We start from the raw sequence: 20,350 nt of genomic DNA on the forward strand, positions 1-20,350 counted from the left end.
CGACCACAGGGGATCCCTGCACTGCCTGCTTCCTCCCCTTCCCACCTCTAACTGTTACCCAGCTACTTCTGTTCTCTGGCGTAGCTATGTTCCTGTAGCTTCTATCTATCACCCTCTTAGCCTCTCGAATAATCCTCAGTTCATCCAACTGCAGTTCCAGTTCCCTAACTCGTTCTGTGAGGAGCAGGATCTGACTGCATTTTCTGCAGATGAAGTCGGCAGGAGTATCGGTGGTCACCCCTACCTCAAACATCCTGCAGGAGGAACATTCCACTGCCTGCGCTGCCATTACTCTACACCTCGTCTCCAAAACAAGAACACTGAGTAGCTTACCTGTGGACTTTAAAATTAGGTTAGAGGAGGAGGATGGGAGGGAGGCCCTACTATGTAGGGCCTGGGGTCTAGAACACACCCACTCAAATTTCAATCACTTACCTTCCCGACCAGCTCTGCGCTCCAACCTCACCTCCGCCCAGCTCGCGCCGCTCTCTGCTGAGAAAAGACCGTTGGCGTGAGAATTGACCAAGACATTCTCCCCTCTACCGTATACATTGCCAGTAGTTATAAGTTCAGGCATTAAAATAGCTGACACAGTGCTTTAGACATAATTCTGCGATAGCAAAGTTTGTGAAAGTAACTGTGATTGTTTCTGAAGGTATTGTCTTGAATTTGCTATGTCAATATGTCTGGGAGTGTAGAGGATTTGGTTACCTGTCTACACTAAGTCTGCAATGGGTATCTGCGTTCTAATTGCTGTGCCTCAGAGTCTGTATGTTGACGGGTAAATGCAGCAGAGGCTGCAAAGTGGATAAGCTTGACATAGAACAAGGAGGAGGAGGGCCCTTCACAGAAGGCCCAGAATATCATCCATCACTGCATCACAGAGCTGAAGGAGATCCTCTGTGCGCAAAAGAAAAATCCATAATTTCTCTCTAAGCAAAGAGGAACAGATGGATTAGGCAGACTAGTGAGATTCCCGTGTTATGGGAAGCACTTGGATTTATGGATGATCTACCTCTGGACTTCAACATGAAGTGAAACACCTGGGACTGCAACTCCATGAATGTGCAGTTGCTGTATGACCAAGCACACATTACTATTTTGCTGGATGCCACGATGCTGGCAGCAGCCCCAGTGCTTTCACCCTGAGGGAGTCTGTTTTTGGGCCAGCAGGAAGGTGAAGTGCGTGGCTGCTTGGAGCTGAAGAATGTGACTTGTACATATGGCTGACCACACCCCCCCCCCCCACCAATCACTTTGCCACCCACTGTCTCGAGAAGAACTGTTGGACAATGAGAGCCATGCTGCTGCCAGACTGGGGGAAATGTTGTTGTAGTGGAAGTGTAATGTTGAGGTTAGGCTCATGCTCTGAACCACATAGGTTCAAACCCAACCTGTTGGAATTTAAAGTTAGTTGATAAATTTAGAATATAAACTTGCCTCTTTTACTATTAAACTGTTGTCAGTTATTTAAGAAAAAAACACCTTGTTCACCATTGTTCTTCAGGAAGGAGAGTATGCATTCCTTACTCGGTTCAGCCAATGTGTGACTCCAGACCGACAGCAATGTGGTTAACTCTCAACTGCCCTTGCAATGTCCTTAGCAGGCCACTAAGTTCAAAAGCAATTCAGAATGAGCAACAAATGCCTGACTTCCAGCAATGTCAATATCCCAAAAGAATAAGAAAAATTATACTATTCTTTACACAGCAGTGGCGGGAGCCTGGAATGCATTGCCAATGAAGGTAGTAGAGGTGGGCACAATAGCGTCACTTAAGGTGTATGTAGACTGATACATGAATAGGCAGGGAGCAGAGGGAAACAGATCCTTAGAAAATAGGCGACAGGTTTAGATAGAGGATCTGGAGTGGCGCAGGCTTGGAGGACTGAAAAGCCTGTTCCTGTGTTATAAATTTATTTGTTCTTTGTTCTTAAATATAAAGGGTAGCCATGTAGTGTGTTTAAACGGTTCTGATATTTAGACCTCAGTTGAGCTTTACAGTAATTTCTAGAATGTGTATCAAAGTTTGTGCTATCTGATGCATCTTTCACAACGCTATCATGATGGGGGTGTGGCGATTGCCAATGGGCATTGGGAGGTCACTGTAGGAGGAAGAGGAAAAAGGCAAGAAGACAGCACCAGGATGACTGTGACTAGAATGCTTCAAACTCTGCTTCCCTTCACCACCACTTAGCCACTTCCTCATCCATCTGCGAACACCTCATCAGATCATCCTTTTGGCCAAGATTTGGCCAAAGTCAGCAACACAAATCTTTCCACAGTATCTTGGTCCAATGATCTGATCAATTATACAAAATTAAATGAAGGATTCAACAATATGCCTTTCCTTAGTGTCTGTGTTGCAGAGGCTGTTGCCTGACTGAGTACTCTGTGCAGTGCTACCCAACCAACTGGAGCATGGTTGACCTTCATGTGGTCTACTGCAGATTGCCTTGTCTTCCTTGCTGAGAACTATGGATCTTGTGGACCCAACTGACAGCTGTGCCATACCGGCATGGGCAGTAAGCTGTTTTCACTGACTGACTGACAGGCACTAGCAAATGTATAGTATGGAGTTTAGCGTTGAGAGCATAAATGCTGCTATCCTGAGAGACGGTAGCAGGTTTGTGCTTCAGGGTGCTACAAGCACTTTCATTAGACATGCCTGACCAGTCCTAATAATCTGTTGGAGCAACCTTGCAGAACTGCTTGAAAAAGCATGTCCCTTTGAGCATTGAGATGTAGTGCTGTAGTAGCAGCAATTTGAGCCTGCACTAATCTTGGAACCTCCATTTGAACATGCACCACAATATGTCAGCACCTCCTTCCTTATGGAGCCAAAAACTACTCTCAACATTCCAAATGCCGCCATATTCCAACATCTGCCATGTTCTCAATAATGATGGATGCAGCAAATTCTTACAGTTGATTTCATAATGTGGAGCAAAATGTAAGTGTTCCAGGTATGCCTCCTGCTGGTCTATGTTGCTCCCTTCTGCATAAGGGAGAGAGGTAAGAATCTGAGTGATTGTGTTGTGCTGTATTTGTTAGTGTTGCTGTTATAGCAAACAATTGAAGTTAGTGAGAGATGGGTGTGAGGCTTGCGTAAATTGGAAGGTGCATGAGGTTGAGGTGGAATATTCATTTTCAGTCTTGACATCCAGTTAATGTCTGATGGGTATGTGATAGCGGTGTGAGCATTTTGCAGTGAGAGAGGTTGGAGCTGCAGTGGATGCATATTGTTATTTTTCAATGCATTGGTCATTGAACCGGGCTGTACTGCTCCCAGATCGTGGGCACTTGATTGCAAGCATTGACCTACCTGACCACCTTCTTGCATTCCTATCAGAAGATGTTTTGAAGGTCTCCTTACCTCCCCACAAAAATGTAGCCTTTCACTTCTGTTGACCTCTATCACTAAGGCATGTGCTCCTGTCAAGCTGGCAGTCGTCATTTTCCTGGTTCTCCATTCGATGATATATAGAACATAGAACAGTTACAGGCCCTTCAGCCCTCGATGTTGTAGCAACCTTTTATCCTACTCTAAGATCAGACTAACCTACATGCCCTTCAGTCTACGATCATCCATGTGCCTATTCAAGAGTCACTTAAATGTCCCTAATGCATCTGACTTTACTATCACTGGTGGCAGTGCATTCCACGCACCCACCACTCTCTGTGTAAAGAACTGACCTCCGACATTTCCCCTAAACCTTCCTCCAATCACCTTCAAATTATGCCCCCTTGTGATAGACATTTCTGCCAAAACATCTTTGGCTACTCACTCTATCTATAACTCTTATCATCTTGTACACCTCCATCAAGTCACCTCTCATCCTTCTTCACTCCAATGAGAAAAGCCATTCTCCCTCAACCTTACTTCATAAGCTATGCCCTCCAGGTAAATCCCCTGTACGTCCTCTCTAAAGCTTGTACATCCTCTCTAAAGCTTTCACATCCTTCCTATAATGAGGTGACTAGAATGAACACAATATTCCAAGTGTGGTCTAACCAGGGCTTTATAGAGCTGCAGCATAACCTTGCGGCTCTTAAACTCAATCCCCCAGCTGATAAAAGCCAACACACCATATGCCTTTTTAACAACCCGATCAGCTTGGGTGGCAACTTTGAGGGATCTATGGACATGGACCCCAAGATCCTTCTGTTCCTCCACACTGCCAAGAATCCTGCCTTCAACCCTGTAATCTGCATTCAAATTTGACCTTCCAAAATGAATCACTTTGCACTTTTCTAGGTTGAACTCAATCTGTCACTTATCAGTCCAGCTCTGCATCCTGTCAATGTCTCATTGCAACCTACAACAGGCATCCACACTATTCGCAACTCCACCAACCTTCGTGTCATAAGCAAACTTAATAACCCACCCTTCCACTTCCTCATCCAAGTCATTTATAAAAATCACAAGGAGCAGAGGTCCCAGAGCAGATCCGTGCGGAACACCACTGGTCACCGAGCTCCAAGGCTGAATACTTTCCATCTGCCATCATCCTCTGTCTTCTACAGGCCAGCCAATTCTGTATCCATACAGACAGTTTTCCTGCATCCCATGCTTCCTACTTTCTGAATGAGCTTACCATGGGGAACCTTTCAAACACCTCACTAAAATCCAGAGTCACTGCATCCATTCTCTACCTTCATCAATGTGTTTTGTCACACCCTTAAATAATTCAGTAAGGTTTGTGAGACATGACTTGCCACTCACAAAGCTATGCTGACTATCTCTAATCCAGTATTCGTTTCCAAATAATCATAAATCCTGCCTCTCAGAATCATCTCTAATAATTTGCCCACCGCTAATCTAAGACTGACTGGTCTGTAATTCCCAGGGTTATCCTTATTCCCTTTCTTGAACAAGGGAATAACATTTGCCACCCTCCAATCATCTGAAACTACACCAGTGGGCAACAAGGATGCAAATATCATTGCAAAGGTGCAGCAATCTCTTCCCTCTCTTCCTGAAGTAACTTTGGTATATCCAGTCTGGCCCAGAAGATTTATCTATCCTCATGGTTTTTCAAAATTTCCAGCATATCCTCCTTCTTAACATCAACCAGTTTGAGCATATCGGTCTGTTTCACACTGTCCTCACAAATGACAAGTTCCTCTCACTAGTGAATATTGAAGCAAAGGACCTCCCCTACCAACTCCGACTCCAGGCTCAAGTTCCCTCCACCATCCCTAATCGGCTCTACCCTCACTCTGGCCATGCTCTTGTTCCTTACAGAAGTGCAGAATGACTTAGGGTTTTCCTTTAATCCTATCTGCTAAAGTTTTTTTATGCTTCCTTCTAGCTCTCCTAAGTACATTCTTCAGTTCCTTCCTGGATACCTTGTAATCCTCTCGAGCCCTGTCTGATCCTTGTCTCCTCAACCTTAAGTAAGCTTCCTTCTTTCTCTTGACTTGATGTTCCACATCTCTTGTCACCCAAGGTTCCTTTACCCTACCATCCCTTCCTTGCCTCAGTGGGACAAACCTATTCAGCACTCGCAGCAAGTGCTCCCTAAACAACCTCCACATTTCTGTTGTGCATTTCCCTGAGAATATCTGTTCCCAATTTATGCTCACAGTTCCTTGCTAATAGCATTGTAATTCCCCTTCGTCCAATTAATTACCTTCTCATACTGTCTGCTCCCAGCCCTCTCCATGACTATAGTAAAGCTCAGGGAGTTGTGATCGCTATCACGGAAATGCTGTCTCACCAAGAGATCTGATACCTGACCTGGTTCGTTGCCAAGCACCAAATCCAATATTGCCTTTCTTCTAGTCGCCCTATGTACATATTAAGTCAGGAATCGTTCCTGAAGACTCCTATCAAAATCTGCTCCACCCAAACTATTTGCACAAAGGAGGTTCCAATCAATATTGTGGAAGTGTAAGTCATATTATTGATATAATATGACTTACACTTCTCCTCATGGGGGAGTCTTGGACGAGAGGGGATAGTCTCAATAAAGGAAATAATTTAAGATTGAGATGAAAAATAGAATTGAAATTTATTGTCACATGTACTTTTACATGAAAAAGAAAGTGAAATGTTTTTCTATCAGAGGGATGTGAATCTTTGGAACTCTCTGCCACAGACAGCTGTGGGAACTGAGTCCTTGCGTATATTTAAATTTGAGATGGATAGATTCTTGATCAGGAGAATCAAGGTTTACAGGGAAAGGGCAGGAAAATGGACATGATCAACCATGATCCCATTGAGTGGCAGAGCAGGTTCGGGGGCAGAATGGCCTCCTCCTATTCCTATTCCTATTTGTTACTGTCTTAAATGAATTAACTGCACACATTGAGGTGAATAAATATGATCTGATAACCATTATAGAGATGTGGCTGCAGAATGACAAGGATTGGGTTCTGAATAAGGGCTCTGTGACATTTGAAAAAGCTCAGGAAGCTGTGTAAAGGTAGAGGAATATTACTCCCAAACAAACACGGTACAACAGTTAGAGATTAACTTGGTTCAGGAAATCAGGATGCAGAATTGATCTGGGTGGAATAGAGGAATAGTATGGTAAAGAATTCACTCTTGGGAGTGATTTACAGGCCCCTCAGCAGTGACCACAATTTTGGAGGAAGTATCTAAGAAGAAATGTTGAGTACTTGAGATGAAGGAATGGCAATAATTACGGATGATTTTAATTTACATATAAACTAGAGAAACCAGATGGATAATGGTAGCCTCAATGAGGAATTCACAGAACATTTTTAAGATAATTGTAGCACATTCTGCAACTCACCAAGTGCAGGCTATAGTAGACCTGGTATTGTGTAATGTGATAGGAAAATTAATTACCTTGGAGTAAAGATCTCTCTAAGTAACAGTGATAATAAAGTGATTACATTTTAGATCCAGTTTGAAAGGGAAAATAGTGGCTCTAAGACTAGTATTTTAAACTTAAAATGGGCAGCTATCTTGGCATGAAAGCTGAACCAGCTGAAGTGAACTGGGATATTAGGCCAGGAGTAGTAGGAATTTCAAGAGATAGTTCTGAATACTGTACTTAGAATAGATTGTAAAAATGAGGCTGAAGCATTCCCAGCAATCTTTGGTCAGAATTGCCAAATGGAAGATCATCTCAGTCTTCTCCAGATGTCCCAGCAATACAGTTGCCTGTAGAACATAGAACGTAGAACATTAACCTTTAAGCGGCAATTGGATAGGTACATGGATGGGTGCTTAAGCTAGGACAAATGTTCGGCACAACATAGTGGGCCGAAGGGCCTGTTCTGTGCTGTATTGTTCTATGTTCTATGTTCTTTTACAGCGCAGTACAGGCCCTTTGGCCTTCGATGCTGAGCTGACCTATGAAAACAATCTGAAGCCCATCTAACCTACACAATTCCATTTTCGTCCAAACAACTATCAAATGACCATTTAAATGCCCTTAAAATGGGTGAGTCTACTACTGTTGCAGGCAGTGCATTCCACGCCCCTACAACTTTCTGAGAAAGAAACTACCTCTGACATGTGTCCTATATCTATCACCCCTCAATTTAAAGCAATGTCCCCTTGTACTAGCCATCACCATCCAAGGAAAATGGTTCCCACTGTCCACCCTATTTAACCCTCTGATTATCTTATATGTCTCAATTAAGTCACCTCTCAACTTTCTTCTCTCCAACAAAAACAGCCTGAAGTCCCTCAGCCTTTCCTTATAAGACCTTCCATCAATACCAGGCAACATCCTAGTAAATCTCCTCTGCACTCTTTCCAAAGTTTCCACATCCTTCCTATAATGGGGTGATCAGAACTGTACACACTACTGCAAGTGCGGCTGGACCAGAGTTTTGTACAGCTACAGCATGACCTCATGGTTTCGAAACTCAATCCCTCTACCAATAAAAGATACCACAACGTATGCCTTCTTAACAGCCCTATCAACTAGGTGGCAACTTTCAGGGATCTATGTACACAGGCACCGAGATCTCTCTGCTCATCCACACTACCAAGAGTCTTACCATTAGCCCAGTACTCTGCATTCCTGTTGTTCCTTCCAAAACGAATTACCTCACACTTCGCTGCATTAAACTCCATTTGCCAAATCTCAGCCCAGCTCTGCAGCTTATCTATGTCCTTCTGTAGGAGAAAGTGAGGTCTGCAGATGCTGGAGATCAGAGCTGAAAATGTGTTGCTGCAAAAGCGCAGCAGGTCAGGCAGCATCCAAGGAACAGGAGAATCGACGTTTCGGGCATAAGCCCTTCTTCAGGAATTCCTGAAGAAGGGCTTATGCCCGAAATGTCGATTCTCCTGTTCCTTGGATGCTGCCTGACCTGCTGCGCTTTTCCAGCAACACATTTTCAGCTATGTCCTTCTGTAACCTACAAATCCTTCTGCACTATCCACAACTCTACCAACCTTAGTGGCATCTGCAAATTTACTAACCCATCCTTCTACGCCCTCATCCAGGTTGTTTATAAAAATGACAAACAGCAGTGGACCCAAAACAGGTCCTTGCACTCCAGGATGAATATTTCCCATCAACCACCACCCTCTATCTTCTTTCAGCTAGCCAATTTCTGATCCAAACCACTAAATCACCCTCAATTCCATGCCTTTGTACTATGTGCAATAGCCTACTGTTGGGAACCTTATCAAACGCCTTACTGAAATCCACATACACTGCATCAAAGGCTTTACCCTCATCTACCTGTTTGGTCACCTTCTCAAAGAACTCATAAGGTTTGTGAGGTGCATGACCTACCCTTCACAAAACCATGTTGACTATCCCTAATCAACTTATTCCTTTCTAGATGATTATAAATCCTATCTTTTATAGCCCTTTCCAACACTTTATCCACAACTGAAGTAAGGCTCACTGTTGTATAATTACCAAGATTGCCTCTACTCCCCTCCTTGATCAAGGGAACAACATTTGCTACCCTCCAGTCTTCTGGCACCAATCCTGACAACATAAAGATCAAAACCAAAGGCTCAGCAATCTCCACCTTGGCTTCCCAGAGAATCCTCGGATAAATCCCATCCGGCCCAGGCGACTTATCTATCTTTACACTTTCCAGAATTAGTAACACCTCCTCCTTGTGAAACTCAATCCTATCTAGTCTAGTAGCCTGTATCTCAGTATTTTCTTCTACAACATTGTCTTCTTCTAGCGTAAATACTGACAAAAAGTATTCATTTAGCACTTCCCCTATCTCCTTTGACTCCACGCACTTCCCACTACTATCCTTGATTGGCCCTAATCTTACTCTAGTCATTCTTTTATTTCTGCTATTCATAGAGAAAGCCTTAGGGTTTTCCTTGATCCTATCTGCCAACGACTTCTCATGTCCCCTCCTGGCTCTTCTTAACTCTTTCTTTAGGTCTTTCCTGGCTAACTTGTAACTCTCAAGCGTCCTAACTGAGCCTCACATCTCATCCTAATGTAAGCTTTCTTCTTCCTCTTGATAAGAGATCCAATTTCCTTAGTAAACCACAGCTCTCACGCTTGACCATTTCCTCCCTGCCTGCCCGGTACATACTTATCAAGGACACACAGTAGCTGTTCCTTGAATAAGCTCCACATTTCAATTGTGCTGATCCCCTGCAGTTTCCTTCCCCATCCTATGCATCCTAAATCTTGCCTAATCGCATCATAATTACCTTTTCCCAGCTATAACTCTTGCCTTGCGGTGCAACCTATTCCTTTCCATTGCCAAAGTACACATAACTGAATTGTGGTCAATATCACCAAAATGGTTACCTACCTCCAAATCTAACACCTAGCTGGGTTCATTATCAAATCTAATGTGGCCTCGCCCCTTGTTGGCCTGAGTCAGGAAACCTTCCTGCACACGTTGGCCAAAAACTGACCCACCTAAAGTGCTTGAACTATGGTATTCTCAGTCAATATTTGGAAAGTTAAAGTCCCCTCTAACAACTACCCTGTCACTCTCGCTCCTATCGAGAATTATCTTTGATATCCTATCCTCTACATCTCTGGAACAGTTCGGAGCCTATAGAAAACTCCCAACAGGATGACTTCTCCTTTCCTGTTTCGAACCTCAGCCCATACTATCTCAGTAGATGAGTCCTCAAAGTTCTTTCTGCAACCGTAATCCTGTCCTTGACTATTAATGCCATTCCCCTCCTTTTACCATCTTTTCAATTCTTACTGAAACATCTAAACTTGGAATCTGCAACAACCATTCCTGTCCCTGCTCTACCCATGTCTCTAAAATGACCACAACGTCGAAGTCCCAGATACCGATCCATGCTGCAAGTTGACTCACCTTATTCCAGATGCTCCTGGCATTGGAGTAGACACATTTCAAACTAACTTCTTGTTTGCCAGTGCACTCTTGTGACCTTGAAACCTTATTTCGGACTCTCAACCTCCTGTATACTCAAACTACAATTTGGGTTCCCGACCCCTGCTGAGTTAATTTAAACCCACCTCATGAGCATTAGCAAATATCCAACCCAGGATATTGGTACCCCCCTGGTTCAGGTGAAGACCATCCTGTTTGTAGAAGTCCCACCTACCGCAGAATGAGTCCCAATTATCCAGGTATCTGAAACCTTCCATCCTGCACTATCCCGATAGCCATGTGTTCAACTCCTCCCTCTCCCTATTCTTCGCCTCACTAACATGTGGCACAGACAACAAACCAGAGATTATAACTTGTTTGTTCTAGCTCTAATCTTCCACCCTAGCACCCTGAATTTCTGGCTTAAATCTCATCACTCTTCTCAATTAAGTTGTTGGTGCCCATGTGGACTTGGGGATGCTCCCCTCGCCCTTAAGGATCCTGAAAACACAATCAGAGACATCACGAACCCTGGCATCTGGGAGGCAACACACCAACCGTGAGTCTGTCTCATTCCCACAGAACGAGAATTGTCTTTCGTCAATTCTATTCACTCTAAGTGTTACCAAGAAATCAGGTTGCAAGTTTGCTGACTGAGCTGGTGGATTTGTTCTCAGACGTTTACCAACCTCTCAGAAATGGAACCGGAAGTCAGATAAATAGCAAACGTTACAGAACACTAGCGCTTCATCAGTGGCTCACTGATGATGTTACCTAACATGGTAACGAAATGTTTGAGAACAAATCTACCAGCTCAGTGAGTAAACGTACAACCTGAACCTCAACTTCAGCTACAAATCTTCTCCAAAATCTCACTTACCAAGAAATAGTTGAAGGTGCTGGATGCTGCAAAGGCTATGGTTCTGACAACATTCCACCAATAATATCGAAAATTTATGCTTCAGAAGTAGTTGTATCCCTATTCCAGGACAGCTACAACACTGGTACCTACCTGGCAATGTCTAAAATTACCCAGGTATGTCCTGTGCACAAGCATTAACTCTTTTTCTTTCTCCACAGAAGTTGCCTGTTGTTTCTACTGAATTTCTACATAATTATTTCTTTGATCTCCATTAAATTTGGTTTAGATCAGCACAAGGACCTCAGAGATGCTTGTCAGCACATGCAAACATTTAATTCTATATATAAACATATTCGTTAGATAAACTGCTTACTAACTTAGCACAATTTGATTGCCTGTATCCCCTTTCATTAAAAAAAGAAAGTAACCATATGCTGAGAAACAAATTGCAGTTCTCTGTCTCACTTCATGTATCTCCCGGTTGTGTAGTTTATGAAATGACAGCTGTCACAATGAAGGGACTTGTAAAAAGTACTCACTTGCACTTCGTGAACTGACAAAATTAATTAAAAATAAGGACATCGTCCAACGCCAGCTGAACAAATATTTGTTGAAAATAAATGAAGAAAAACTGTCACAAGCCGCAGAGGATAAAAGCTTTCAACAAAATAGTGTATAATTCACTGGTATTTCAGAATAATCCTGCTTTAATAGCATAGTTTCATCCCTTTAATCTACTCCAGCATGGCTTCAAAATACTACTGAACAATTACAGAAGTTTGAATTTCATATTAATGTAGAAGTGCTCACAAAGTGAGGAGCTGAGATGAAATGGGCTGGCTGGAGGAACAAGGGTTGAGAGGAAAAGAATAAAATTAAAAATAGCAGATATCATGCCAAGGATAATACAAAAAGGTCTTATAATGTGCAGTTGCACAATTACACAAAATATTTTGCAGCGTTATTATATCAAGGAATGTGTCTGCTTTTTGTAGTTTACATGGAAGTAAATGCATCAAAGCTGTATGAAGAGTGAATTTTGATGAAATCAGTCATTTCAAAAACCAATTTCTTGATATATTGAATTATTTTCTTCCTCTAGAGTTGCATCCAGAGCTCAGTTATTTGAAAATATTGGTACTGCTAAACCAAGTTCATCCAAATGGTAAGTGAACAACTTTATATGTTCTAAGTCCTTATTTCTATCACATTGTTAACATTTGCACTTTATTCCAGAGTTTTCAGATATTACTGCCATTACTTTGAGTCATTTGAAATGCCAGGTATCCTAATAATTAGTTGCTAACTGATTCTTAGGTAACATCCAGTTAATTACTGATACCAAGGCAAACAACAAGCATGTTTGATCACATATTTCATTCTACATCTTCGCTGAGAACTAAGAGCATATTTTGCTAAATATGTAAGCTGACATGTAACCAATTGGAGAAAAAATGTAACTAATTACTACTCAATGGTGGACATACCAAATATTATTAGAACAAAGGAGGAGAAAGTGAGGACTGCAGATGCTGGAGGTCAGAGCTGAAAAATGTGTTGCTGGAAAAGCGCAGCGTGTCAGGCAGCATCTAAGGAACAGGAGAATCAACGTTTCGGGCATAAGCCTGAAGAAGGGCTTATGCCCGAAACATCGATTCTTCTGCTCCTTGAATGCTGCCTGACCTGTTGCGCTTTTCCAGCAACACATTTTTCAGCATTATTAGAACAAAAACCAGATATATTGAGAAAATTTGAAGTTCACCTTTGTTTGCAGCTTGCTTATCTAGCCAATTCACAACCAAGGTTCTCTAGCTAATTCAACTCAGTAATGTTCAGTTTGATATTCATCACTGAAGAAATGAAAATTATATTTAAATTTATGCAAATAATAGCACATAGAACATAGAAGAATACAGCGCAGTACAGGCCCTTCGGCCCTCGATGTTGCGCCGATCCAAGCCCACCTAACCTACACTAGCCCACTATCCTCCATATGCCTATCCAATGCCCGCTTTAATGCCCATAATGAGGGAGAGTCCACCACTGCTACTGGCAGGGCATTCCATGAACTCATGACTCGCTGTATGGCGACCAAAACTGCACACAATATTCCAGATGTGGCCGCACCAGAGTCTTATACAACTGCAACATGACCTCAGTAGTCCGGAACTCAATTCCTCTACCAATAAAAGCCAGAAATGTGTTACCACCCAGGTTAGAAGTGTGCATTGTTTCCTTTTCTAGTCTCAGTTCTCCACTGGTTATAAGTTTTAAATGTAACGAGTCAATGTAATGCGGGAAATTTGCTAATGCTGTACGGGTGGGTTTAAACAAATTCAGCAGGGGATGGGAACCGAAATTGTAGTTCGAGTATACGGGGGGATGACAGTAGTGAAGTCAGAAGTAAGATTTCAAGATCGCAAGAAGGTACCTAGGACTTCGATGTTGTGACCATTTCGGAGTCATGGATAGAGCAGGAACAGGAAAGGTTGTTGAAGGTTCCGGGATTTAGATGTTTCAGTAAGAACGGAGAAGATGGTAAAAGAGGGGGTGGTGTGGCATTGTTAGTCAAGGACAGAATTATGGTTGGGAAAGGATGTTTGAGGATTCATTTACTGAGGTAGTATGGGCTGAGATTAGAAACAGGAAAGGATAGGTTACACTGGGAGTTTTCTATTGGCCTCCAAATAATTCCAGAGATGTCGAGGATAGGATAGCAAAGATGATCCATGATAGGAGCGAGAGTGACAGGGTAGTTATTATGGGGGCCTTTAACTTTCCAAACATGGACAGGGAATAATATGATTCATTATCCAATATGTGCAGGAGAGTCTTCTGACACAGTACGTAGACAGGCCAACAAGGGACGAGGCCACATTAGATTTGGTACTGGGTAATGAACCCGGCCAGGTGTTAGATTTGGAAGTCGGTGAGCACTTTGGTGATAGTGACCACAATTTGGTTATGTTTGCTTTAGTGATGGATAGATATATACTGCAGGGCAAGAGCTATAGCTGGGGGAAAGGTAATTCCAATGCAGTTAGGCAAGATTTAGGATGCATAGGATGGGAAGGGAAACTGCAGGGGATGAGCACATGCGAAATGTGGAGCTTATTCAAGGACCAGCTACTGAGTGTCCTAGATAAGTATGTACCTAACAGGCAGGGAGGAAGCTGATCAGTGTGGAAACTGTGGTTTACTAAGGAAGTTGAATCTCTTATCAAGAGGAGGAAGAAGAAGGCCTTATGTTAGGATAAGATTTGATGGCTCAGTTAGGACGCTTAAGAGTTACGAGTTAGCCAGGAAAGACCTAAAGAGAGAGCTAAGAAGAGCCAGGAGAGGGCATGAGAAGTCATTGGCAGATAGGATCAAGGAAAGAGCTAAAGCTTTCTATTGCTTTCTGGCTTTTATTGGTAGAGGAATTGAGTTCCGGAGTCCTGAGGTCATGTTGCAGTTGTATAAGACTCTGGTGCGGTCACATCTGGAATATTGTGTGCAGTTTTGGTCCGTATGGAGTCAGCTATTATGAGGGGGCATAGCTTTAAATTAAGGGGGGGTAGGTATAGGGCAGATGTTAGGGGTAGGTTCTTTACTCAGCGTGTCGTGAGTTCATGGAATGCCCTGCCAGTAGCAGTGGTGGACTCTCCCTCATTATGGGCATTTAAGCGGGCATTGGATAGGTATATGGAGGATAGTGGGCTAGTGTAGGTTAGGTGGGCTTGGATCGGCGCAACATCGATGGCCGAAGGCCTGTACTGCGCTGTATTCTTCTATGTTCTGTGCTCTATCAGGAATAAAAGAATGTCTAGAGTAAGATTAGGGCCAATCAAGCATAGCAGTGCGTAATTATGCGTGGAGTCAGAGGAGGAAGGGGAAGCGCTAAATAAATATTTTTTGTTTGTCTTTTTCTTGTGTGAATACAATGTTGTTGAAGAGAATTCTGAGAAACAGGCTACTAGACTAGATGGGATTGAAGTCCATAAAGAGAAGATGTTAGCAATTCTGGAAAGTGTGAAAATAGATAAATCCCCTTGGCTGGATGGGATTTATCCTAGGATTCTTAGGGAAGCCAGGAAGGAGATTGCTGAGCCTTTGACTTTGATGTTTATGTCATCATTGTCTACAGGAATAGTGCCAGAAGTCTGGAGGATAGCAAATGTTGTTCCTTTGTTCAAGAAGGGGAGTAGAGACAACCCTGGGAATTATAGACCAGTGAGCCTTACTTTGTGTTGGAAAGGGTTATAAGAGATAGGATTTATAATCATCTCGAGAGGCATAACATGATTAGGGATAATCAACACGATTTTGTGAAGGGTAGATCGTGCCTCTTAAATCTTGTTAAGTTCTTTGAGAAGATGACCAAATAGGTGGATGAGGGTAAAGTGGTTGATGAGGGTAAAGTGGTTGATGTGGTGTATATGGATTTCAGTAAGGTGTTTGATAAGGTTCCCCATCTTATTGCACAAAGTACGGAGGCATGGGATTGAGGGTGATTTAGCGTTTTGGATCAGAAATTGATGAGGGTAAAGTGGTTGATGTGGTGTATATGGATTTCAGTAAGGTGTTTGATAAGGTTCCCCATCTTATTGCACAAAGTACAGAGACATGGGATTGAGGGTGATTTAGCGTTTTGGATCAGAAATTGGCTAGCTGAAAGAGGACAGAGAATGGTGGGAAATGTTCATTCTGGAGTTCAGTAACTAGTGGTGTACCTCAAGGACCTGTTTTGGGTCCACTGCTGTTTGTCATTTTTATAAACGACCTGGATGAGAGCGTAGAAGGATGGGTTAGTAAATTTGCAAATGACGCGAAGGTCGGTAGAGTTGTGGATAGTGACAAAGGATGTTGTAGCTTACAGAGGGACATAGATAAACTGCAGAACTGGGCCGAGAGGTGGCAAATGGAGTTTAATGTGAAAAAATTATAAACGACCTGGATGAGAGCGTAGAAGGATGGGTTACTAAATTTGCAAATGACGCGAAGGTCGGTAGAGTTGTGGATAGTGACAAAGGATGTTGTAGCTTTCAGAGGGACATAGATAAACTGCAGAACTGGGCCGAGAGGTGACAAATGGAGTTTAATGTGAAAAAATGTGAGGTGATTCATTTTGGAAGGTGCAACAGGAATGCAAAGTACTGGGCTAATGGTAAGATTCTTGGTAGTGTGGATGAGCAGAAAGATCTCGGTGTCCAGGTACACAGATCCTTGAAAGTTACCACCCAGGTTGACCCCATTATAGGAAGGATGTGGAAGCTTTGGAAAGAGTGCAGAGGAGATTTACTAGGTTGCCTGGTATGGAGGGAAGGTCTTGAGGAAAGGCTGAGGGACTTGAGGCTGTGTTTGTTAGACAGAAGAATGTTGAGAGGTAACTTAATTGTGACATAGAAAATAATCAGTGGGTTAGATAAGGTGGACAGTGAGAGCTTTTTTCCTTGGATGCTGATGGCTAGCACGAAGGGACATTGCTTTAAATTGAGGGGTCATAGATATAGGAACAATGTCAGAGGTAGTTTCTTTACTCAGAGTAGTAGGGGTGTGGAATGCACTGCCTGCAACAGTCCTAGACTCGCCAACTTTAAGGGCATTTCAATGGTCATTGGATAAATATATGGATGAGAATGAAATAGTGTAGGTTAGAAAGACTTCAGATTGGTTCCACAGGTCGGCGCAACATCGAGGGCTGAAGGGCCTGTACTGCGCTGTAATGTTCTGTGTTCTATGAGTTTAATAATGTAGCTAAATATGTGGGTCTCAGACTGTCAGGTTCAGTATGAAGCATAGGTCAGTTTAGTTTCTTTTGTGAGCAAAACTTAATTGGTTTATTACAAAAAACAAACTTACCCAAACACAAATGCAAAAATTATTGAAAAACAGTTTGGGTTATGCACATGTATATGTTTATGTATCTTTTGATTAATTAAATAAACACTTCTTTAAAATTAACTGTTTTCAGAGGGGAAAATGTTGTATTCTCATGCCCTCATGGCTAACACTTTTTGTGAGACATGCCATTTCTTTTCAGTGGCGTTTCAGTGTTTGAATGTTATCTTCGATTATTCATTTAATCAAACCTTCACGAACAATCGGTGCATAGTAGGAAGCAGCAGGCACATACAAAATTTCTTGAGATAGCAACCAGGCCATAATTGCAGTTAACAAGTTGACATTTCGATAACTAAACTTTTTTTTAAAATTGTGATTGTATGACAGGTTTACATTTAAATTAAAAGCACCATCGACTGTTCAGGAAGATTAAAAATATTTATATTGTAGGTTGTATACAATGGCTCATGGATATATCTTGTTAAAATGTAACAAAATAAATTTTTCTACTTATTAGTAATGCACTGCATGCGTTTTATGATCGATATTTTTCTTTGAAACAGTCAAGCCAAAGCTATGTATGCTTGTAAAGCCGAACACAGTCATGAACTTTCTTTCCCACAGGGAGCAATATTCACTAATGGTGAGTATTAAGCAAATCTATATTAGAGTTCTTGTGCTAAAATAAAAAAAAACAATTGCAGTTCAAGCACTGTATAATTAATTGTGCAAGTTTCTTCCTCACAGTTGTCTTTATCTGGAAGGCACAGGTCATATTTCAAATGCTTGTCATGCATTCTGATTTATGAATGGTTTCATATTTATGCAAAATTTATATATAATTAAAAGTTTGCATAATCCAATTAGAAATGGCTCAGAAAATTGAATTGAAATTCCATTTTAATAAATAATCTTGATCAAGTGAACTGTGCTACATACAAGATTTTTTTTCTGGGCTAATATCTTTTATAGTGCCTCAGTTTCTCTGTTGCTTTGCACAATTACCATTTTTGGTCTCTTGTTCAGCTTTAGTTAACTTCTCTTCTGCCTTTTTCACCACTTCCCAATTCTAACTCTTGTTTCTAAACAATGACTGACATTTACAACCTGTTTCTACTATCTTTGCTTTCATTATAAATTTTCAAAGCATACACCGTGCTCTAAACTGTACACAACATTATGACACAGTCATTTTAATTAATGTGATACTGCACAGACTGAAAGTATGTCCACATTTAATTCCTCCAGCCATAACACAGCCTTCAGTTCAATTCTGTACTGAAAGATATCACCAGCTGTCATATCAACTCTAAGCAGTGCTTCAAAAATAATTTTTATGGAATTGCTGTATCAGATTTGTTTGTTGATCAGAGAAGCCCCATCGTTCAGAAGCTGTCACAATCAATTGTTGCTGAGTGATGTGGTCAGAGCTCCCTATCGGTTTCACTCTCAATATTGCTATTAATTACGAAGTGCAGTTGGTTAACTGTGATCTTCCCTCACTCCAGCTTCATCCTCTCACTATTATGAAGCATTTTGTTTCCTTGGCAGCACTCACCACTTGTATCACAGCAAGATCATTCTATCATTCTTTGATTGGACCGTATCAGTAGCTTTCTGATCAATGAAAATGCAGAATTCAGAGTTCACCAGCCTCTCCCATTATACAGTCGTAAAGTCATAGAGCCGTACAGCACGAAAACAGACTCTTCGGTCCAACTCATCCATGCCGACCAGATATCCTAAATAAATCTAGTCCCATTTACCAGCACTTGGTCCATATCCCACTAAACCCTTCCGATTCATATACCCAACCAGGTGCCTTTTAAAGGTTGTAATTGTATCAGCCTCCACCACTCCTTCTGGCAACTCATTCCATACACGCACCATCCTTTGCACGAGAAAGTTACCCCTTAGGTCCTTTTTAAGTCTTTCCCTTCTCACCCTAAACCAATGCCCTCAAGTTCTGGACTCCACCGCCCTAGGGAAAAGACCTTGTCTGTTTACCCTTTCTATGCCCCTCATGATTTTATAAACCTCTATAAGGTCACCCCTCAGCCTCCGGTGCTCCAGGGAAAACAGCCCCCGTCTATTCATCCTCTCACTATAGCTTATAACATGTTGGATAAAAGGATTTATTTTTGTATGAAGAACATTCTTGTGAGCAGGTTGAAATGATTCCAGATGCCCTTGGTAGCACTTAGATTAAAGGTTATTAAATCCCACACCAGATCCAGATCACTGTACTTCCCACAGGACATGGTGATGACTAACTCTGTAGTGCCTTTCGTTGTCTCAACAATTTATTTCTTTTCTTTCTGATTGTTTTTATCCCTTGGGGTGTAGACAACACAATATTAAAAAATCATTGTAAAGCAGCTTTTATATTGACAAGACAAAAGCAAAAATACAACTTGCTGGAAATCTGAAGTAGAAATGAAAAATGTTGGAAGCATCCAGCAGGTCAGAAAGGAGAGAAAATCACACTGAACTTTGATGTTGTTTTAAAGGGAGTAACCAATCGCATTATTCACATTATGCCACAAGTGTAACTCCAACACTCAAGGAGCTCAACACAAATCAAGGCAGACCACCTGATTGGCATCAAAAATTAAACACTGACTCCTTCCAATAACCATACACAATTTAGTAAGGTGTACCATCTTGAAGATGTACTTCAGCAACTCCCCAAGTCTCCTGCAGCAGCACCTTCCATGCCTACAATCTCTATGACTTAGAGGAACAAGGACACCAGATCAAGGGAAGCACCACCACAACCACTTCCAAGTTCTAAGCTGCACAGCATCTTGACTTGTAACTATATCACCCTTGCTTCAGTCAAAATCCTAGAACTCCCCTCCCAGCAGCCTTATGGGTTCAGCTAAAACACAAGGACAATAGACAATAGGTGCAGGGGTAGGCCATTCTGCCCTTCGAGCCTGCACCAACATTCAATATGATCATGGCTGATCATCCTCAATCAGTATCTTGTTCCTGCCTTATCTCCATGACCCTTGATTCCACTATCCTTGAGAGCTCTATCCAACTCTTTCTTAAATGAATCCAGCGACTGGGCCTCCACTGCCCTCTGGGGCAGAGCATTCCACACAGCCACCACTCTCTGGGTGAAGAAGTTTCTCCTCATCTCTGTCCTAAATGGTCTATCCCGTATTGAAACATGTTTCCTGCCGCCAGAGTGTCCAAACCTTTAATAATCTTATCTGTCTCAATCAGATCCCCTCTCAGTCTTCTAAACTCAAGGGTATACAAGCCCAGTCGCTCCAATCTTTCAGCGTAAGATAGTCCCACCATTCCAGGAATTGACCTCGTGAACCTAGGCTGCACTCCCTCAATAGCCAGAATGTCTTTCCTCAAATTTGGAGAGCAGAACT

General features: G+C 42.1%; 1 protein-coding gene across 3 annotated transcripts in view; it reads left to right on the forward strand.

Annotated features, from left to right (window-relative positions):
* Window positions 1-20,350, forward strand: part of LOC122553906 (rho GTPase-activating protein 42-like) — a 367,560-nt gene that overhangs the window by 335,666 nt on the left and 11,544 nt on the right. For all 3 annotated transcript variants that reach the window (XM_043698407.1, XM_043698408.1, XM_043698409.1), the window contains 2 exons: window positions 12,238-12,300; window positions 17,522-17,601. In XM_043698407.1, coding sequence (XP_043554342.1) covers window positions 12,238-12,300; window positions 17,522-17,601 — 143 coding nt within the window. The remainder of the gene's footprint in view (window positions 1-12,237; window positions 12,301-17,521; window positions 17,602-20,350) is intronic.

Source organism: Chiloscyllium plagiosum, chromosome 10 (assembly GCF_004010195.1).
Source record: "Chiloscyllium plagiosum isolate BGI_BamShark_2017 chromosome 10, ASM401019v2, whole genome shotgun sequence".
In the NCBI taxonomy this organism is placed as follows: Eukaryota; Metazoa; Chordata; class Chondrichthyes; order Orectolobiformes; family Hemiscylliidae; genus Chiloscyllium; species Chiloscyllium plagiosum.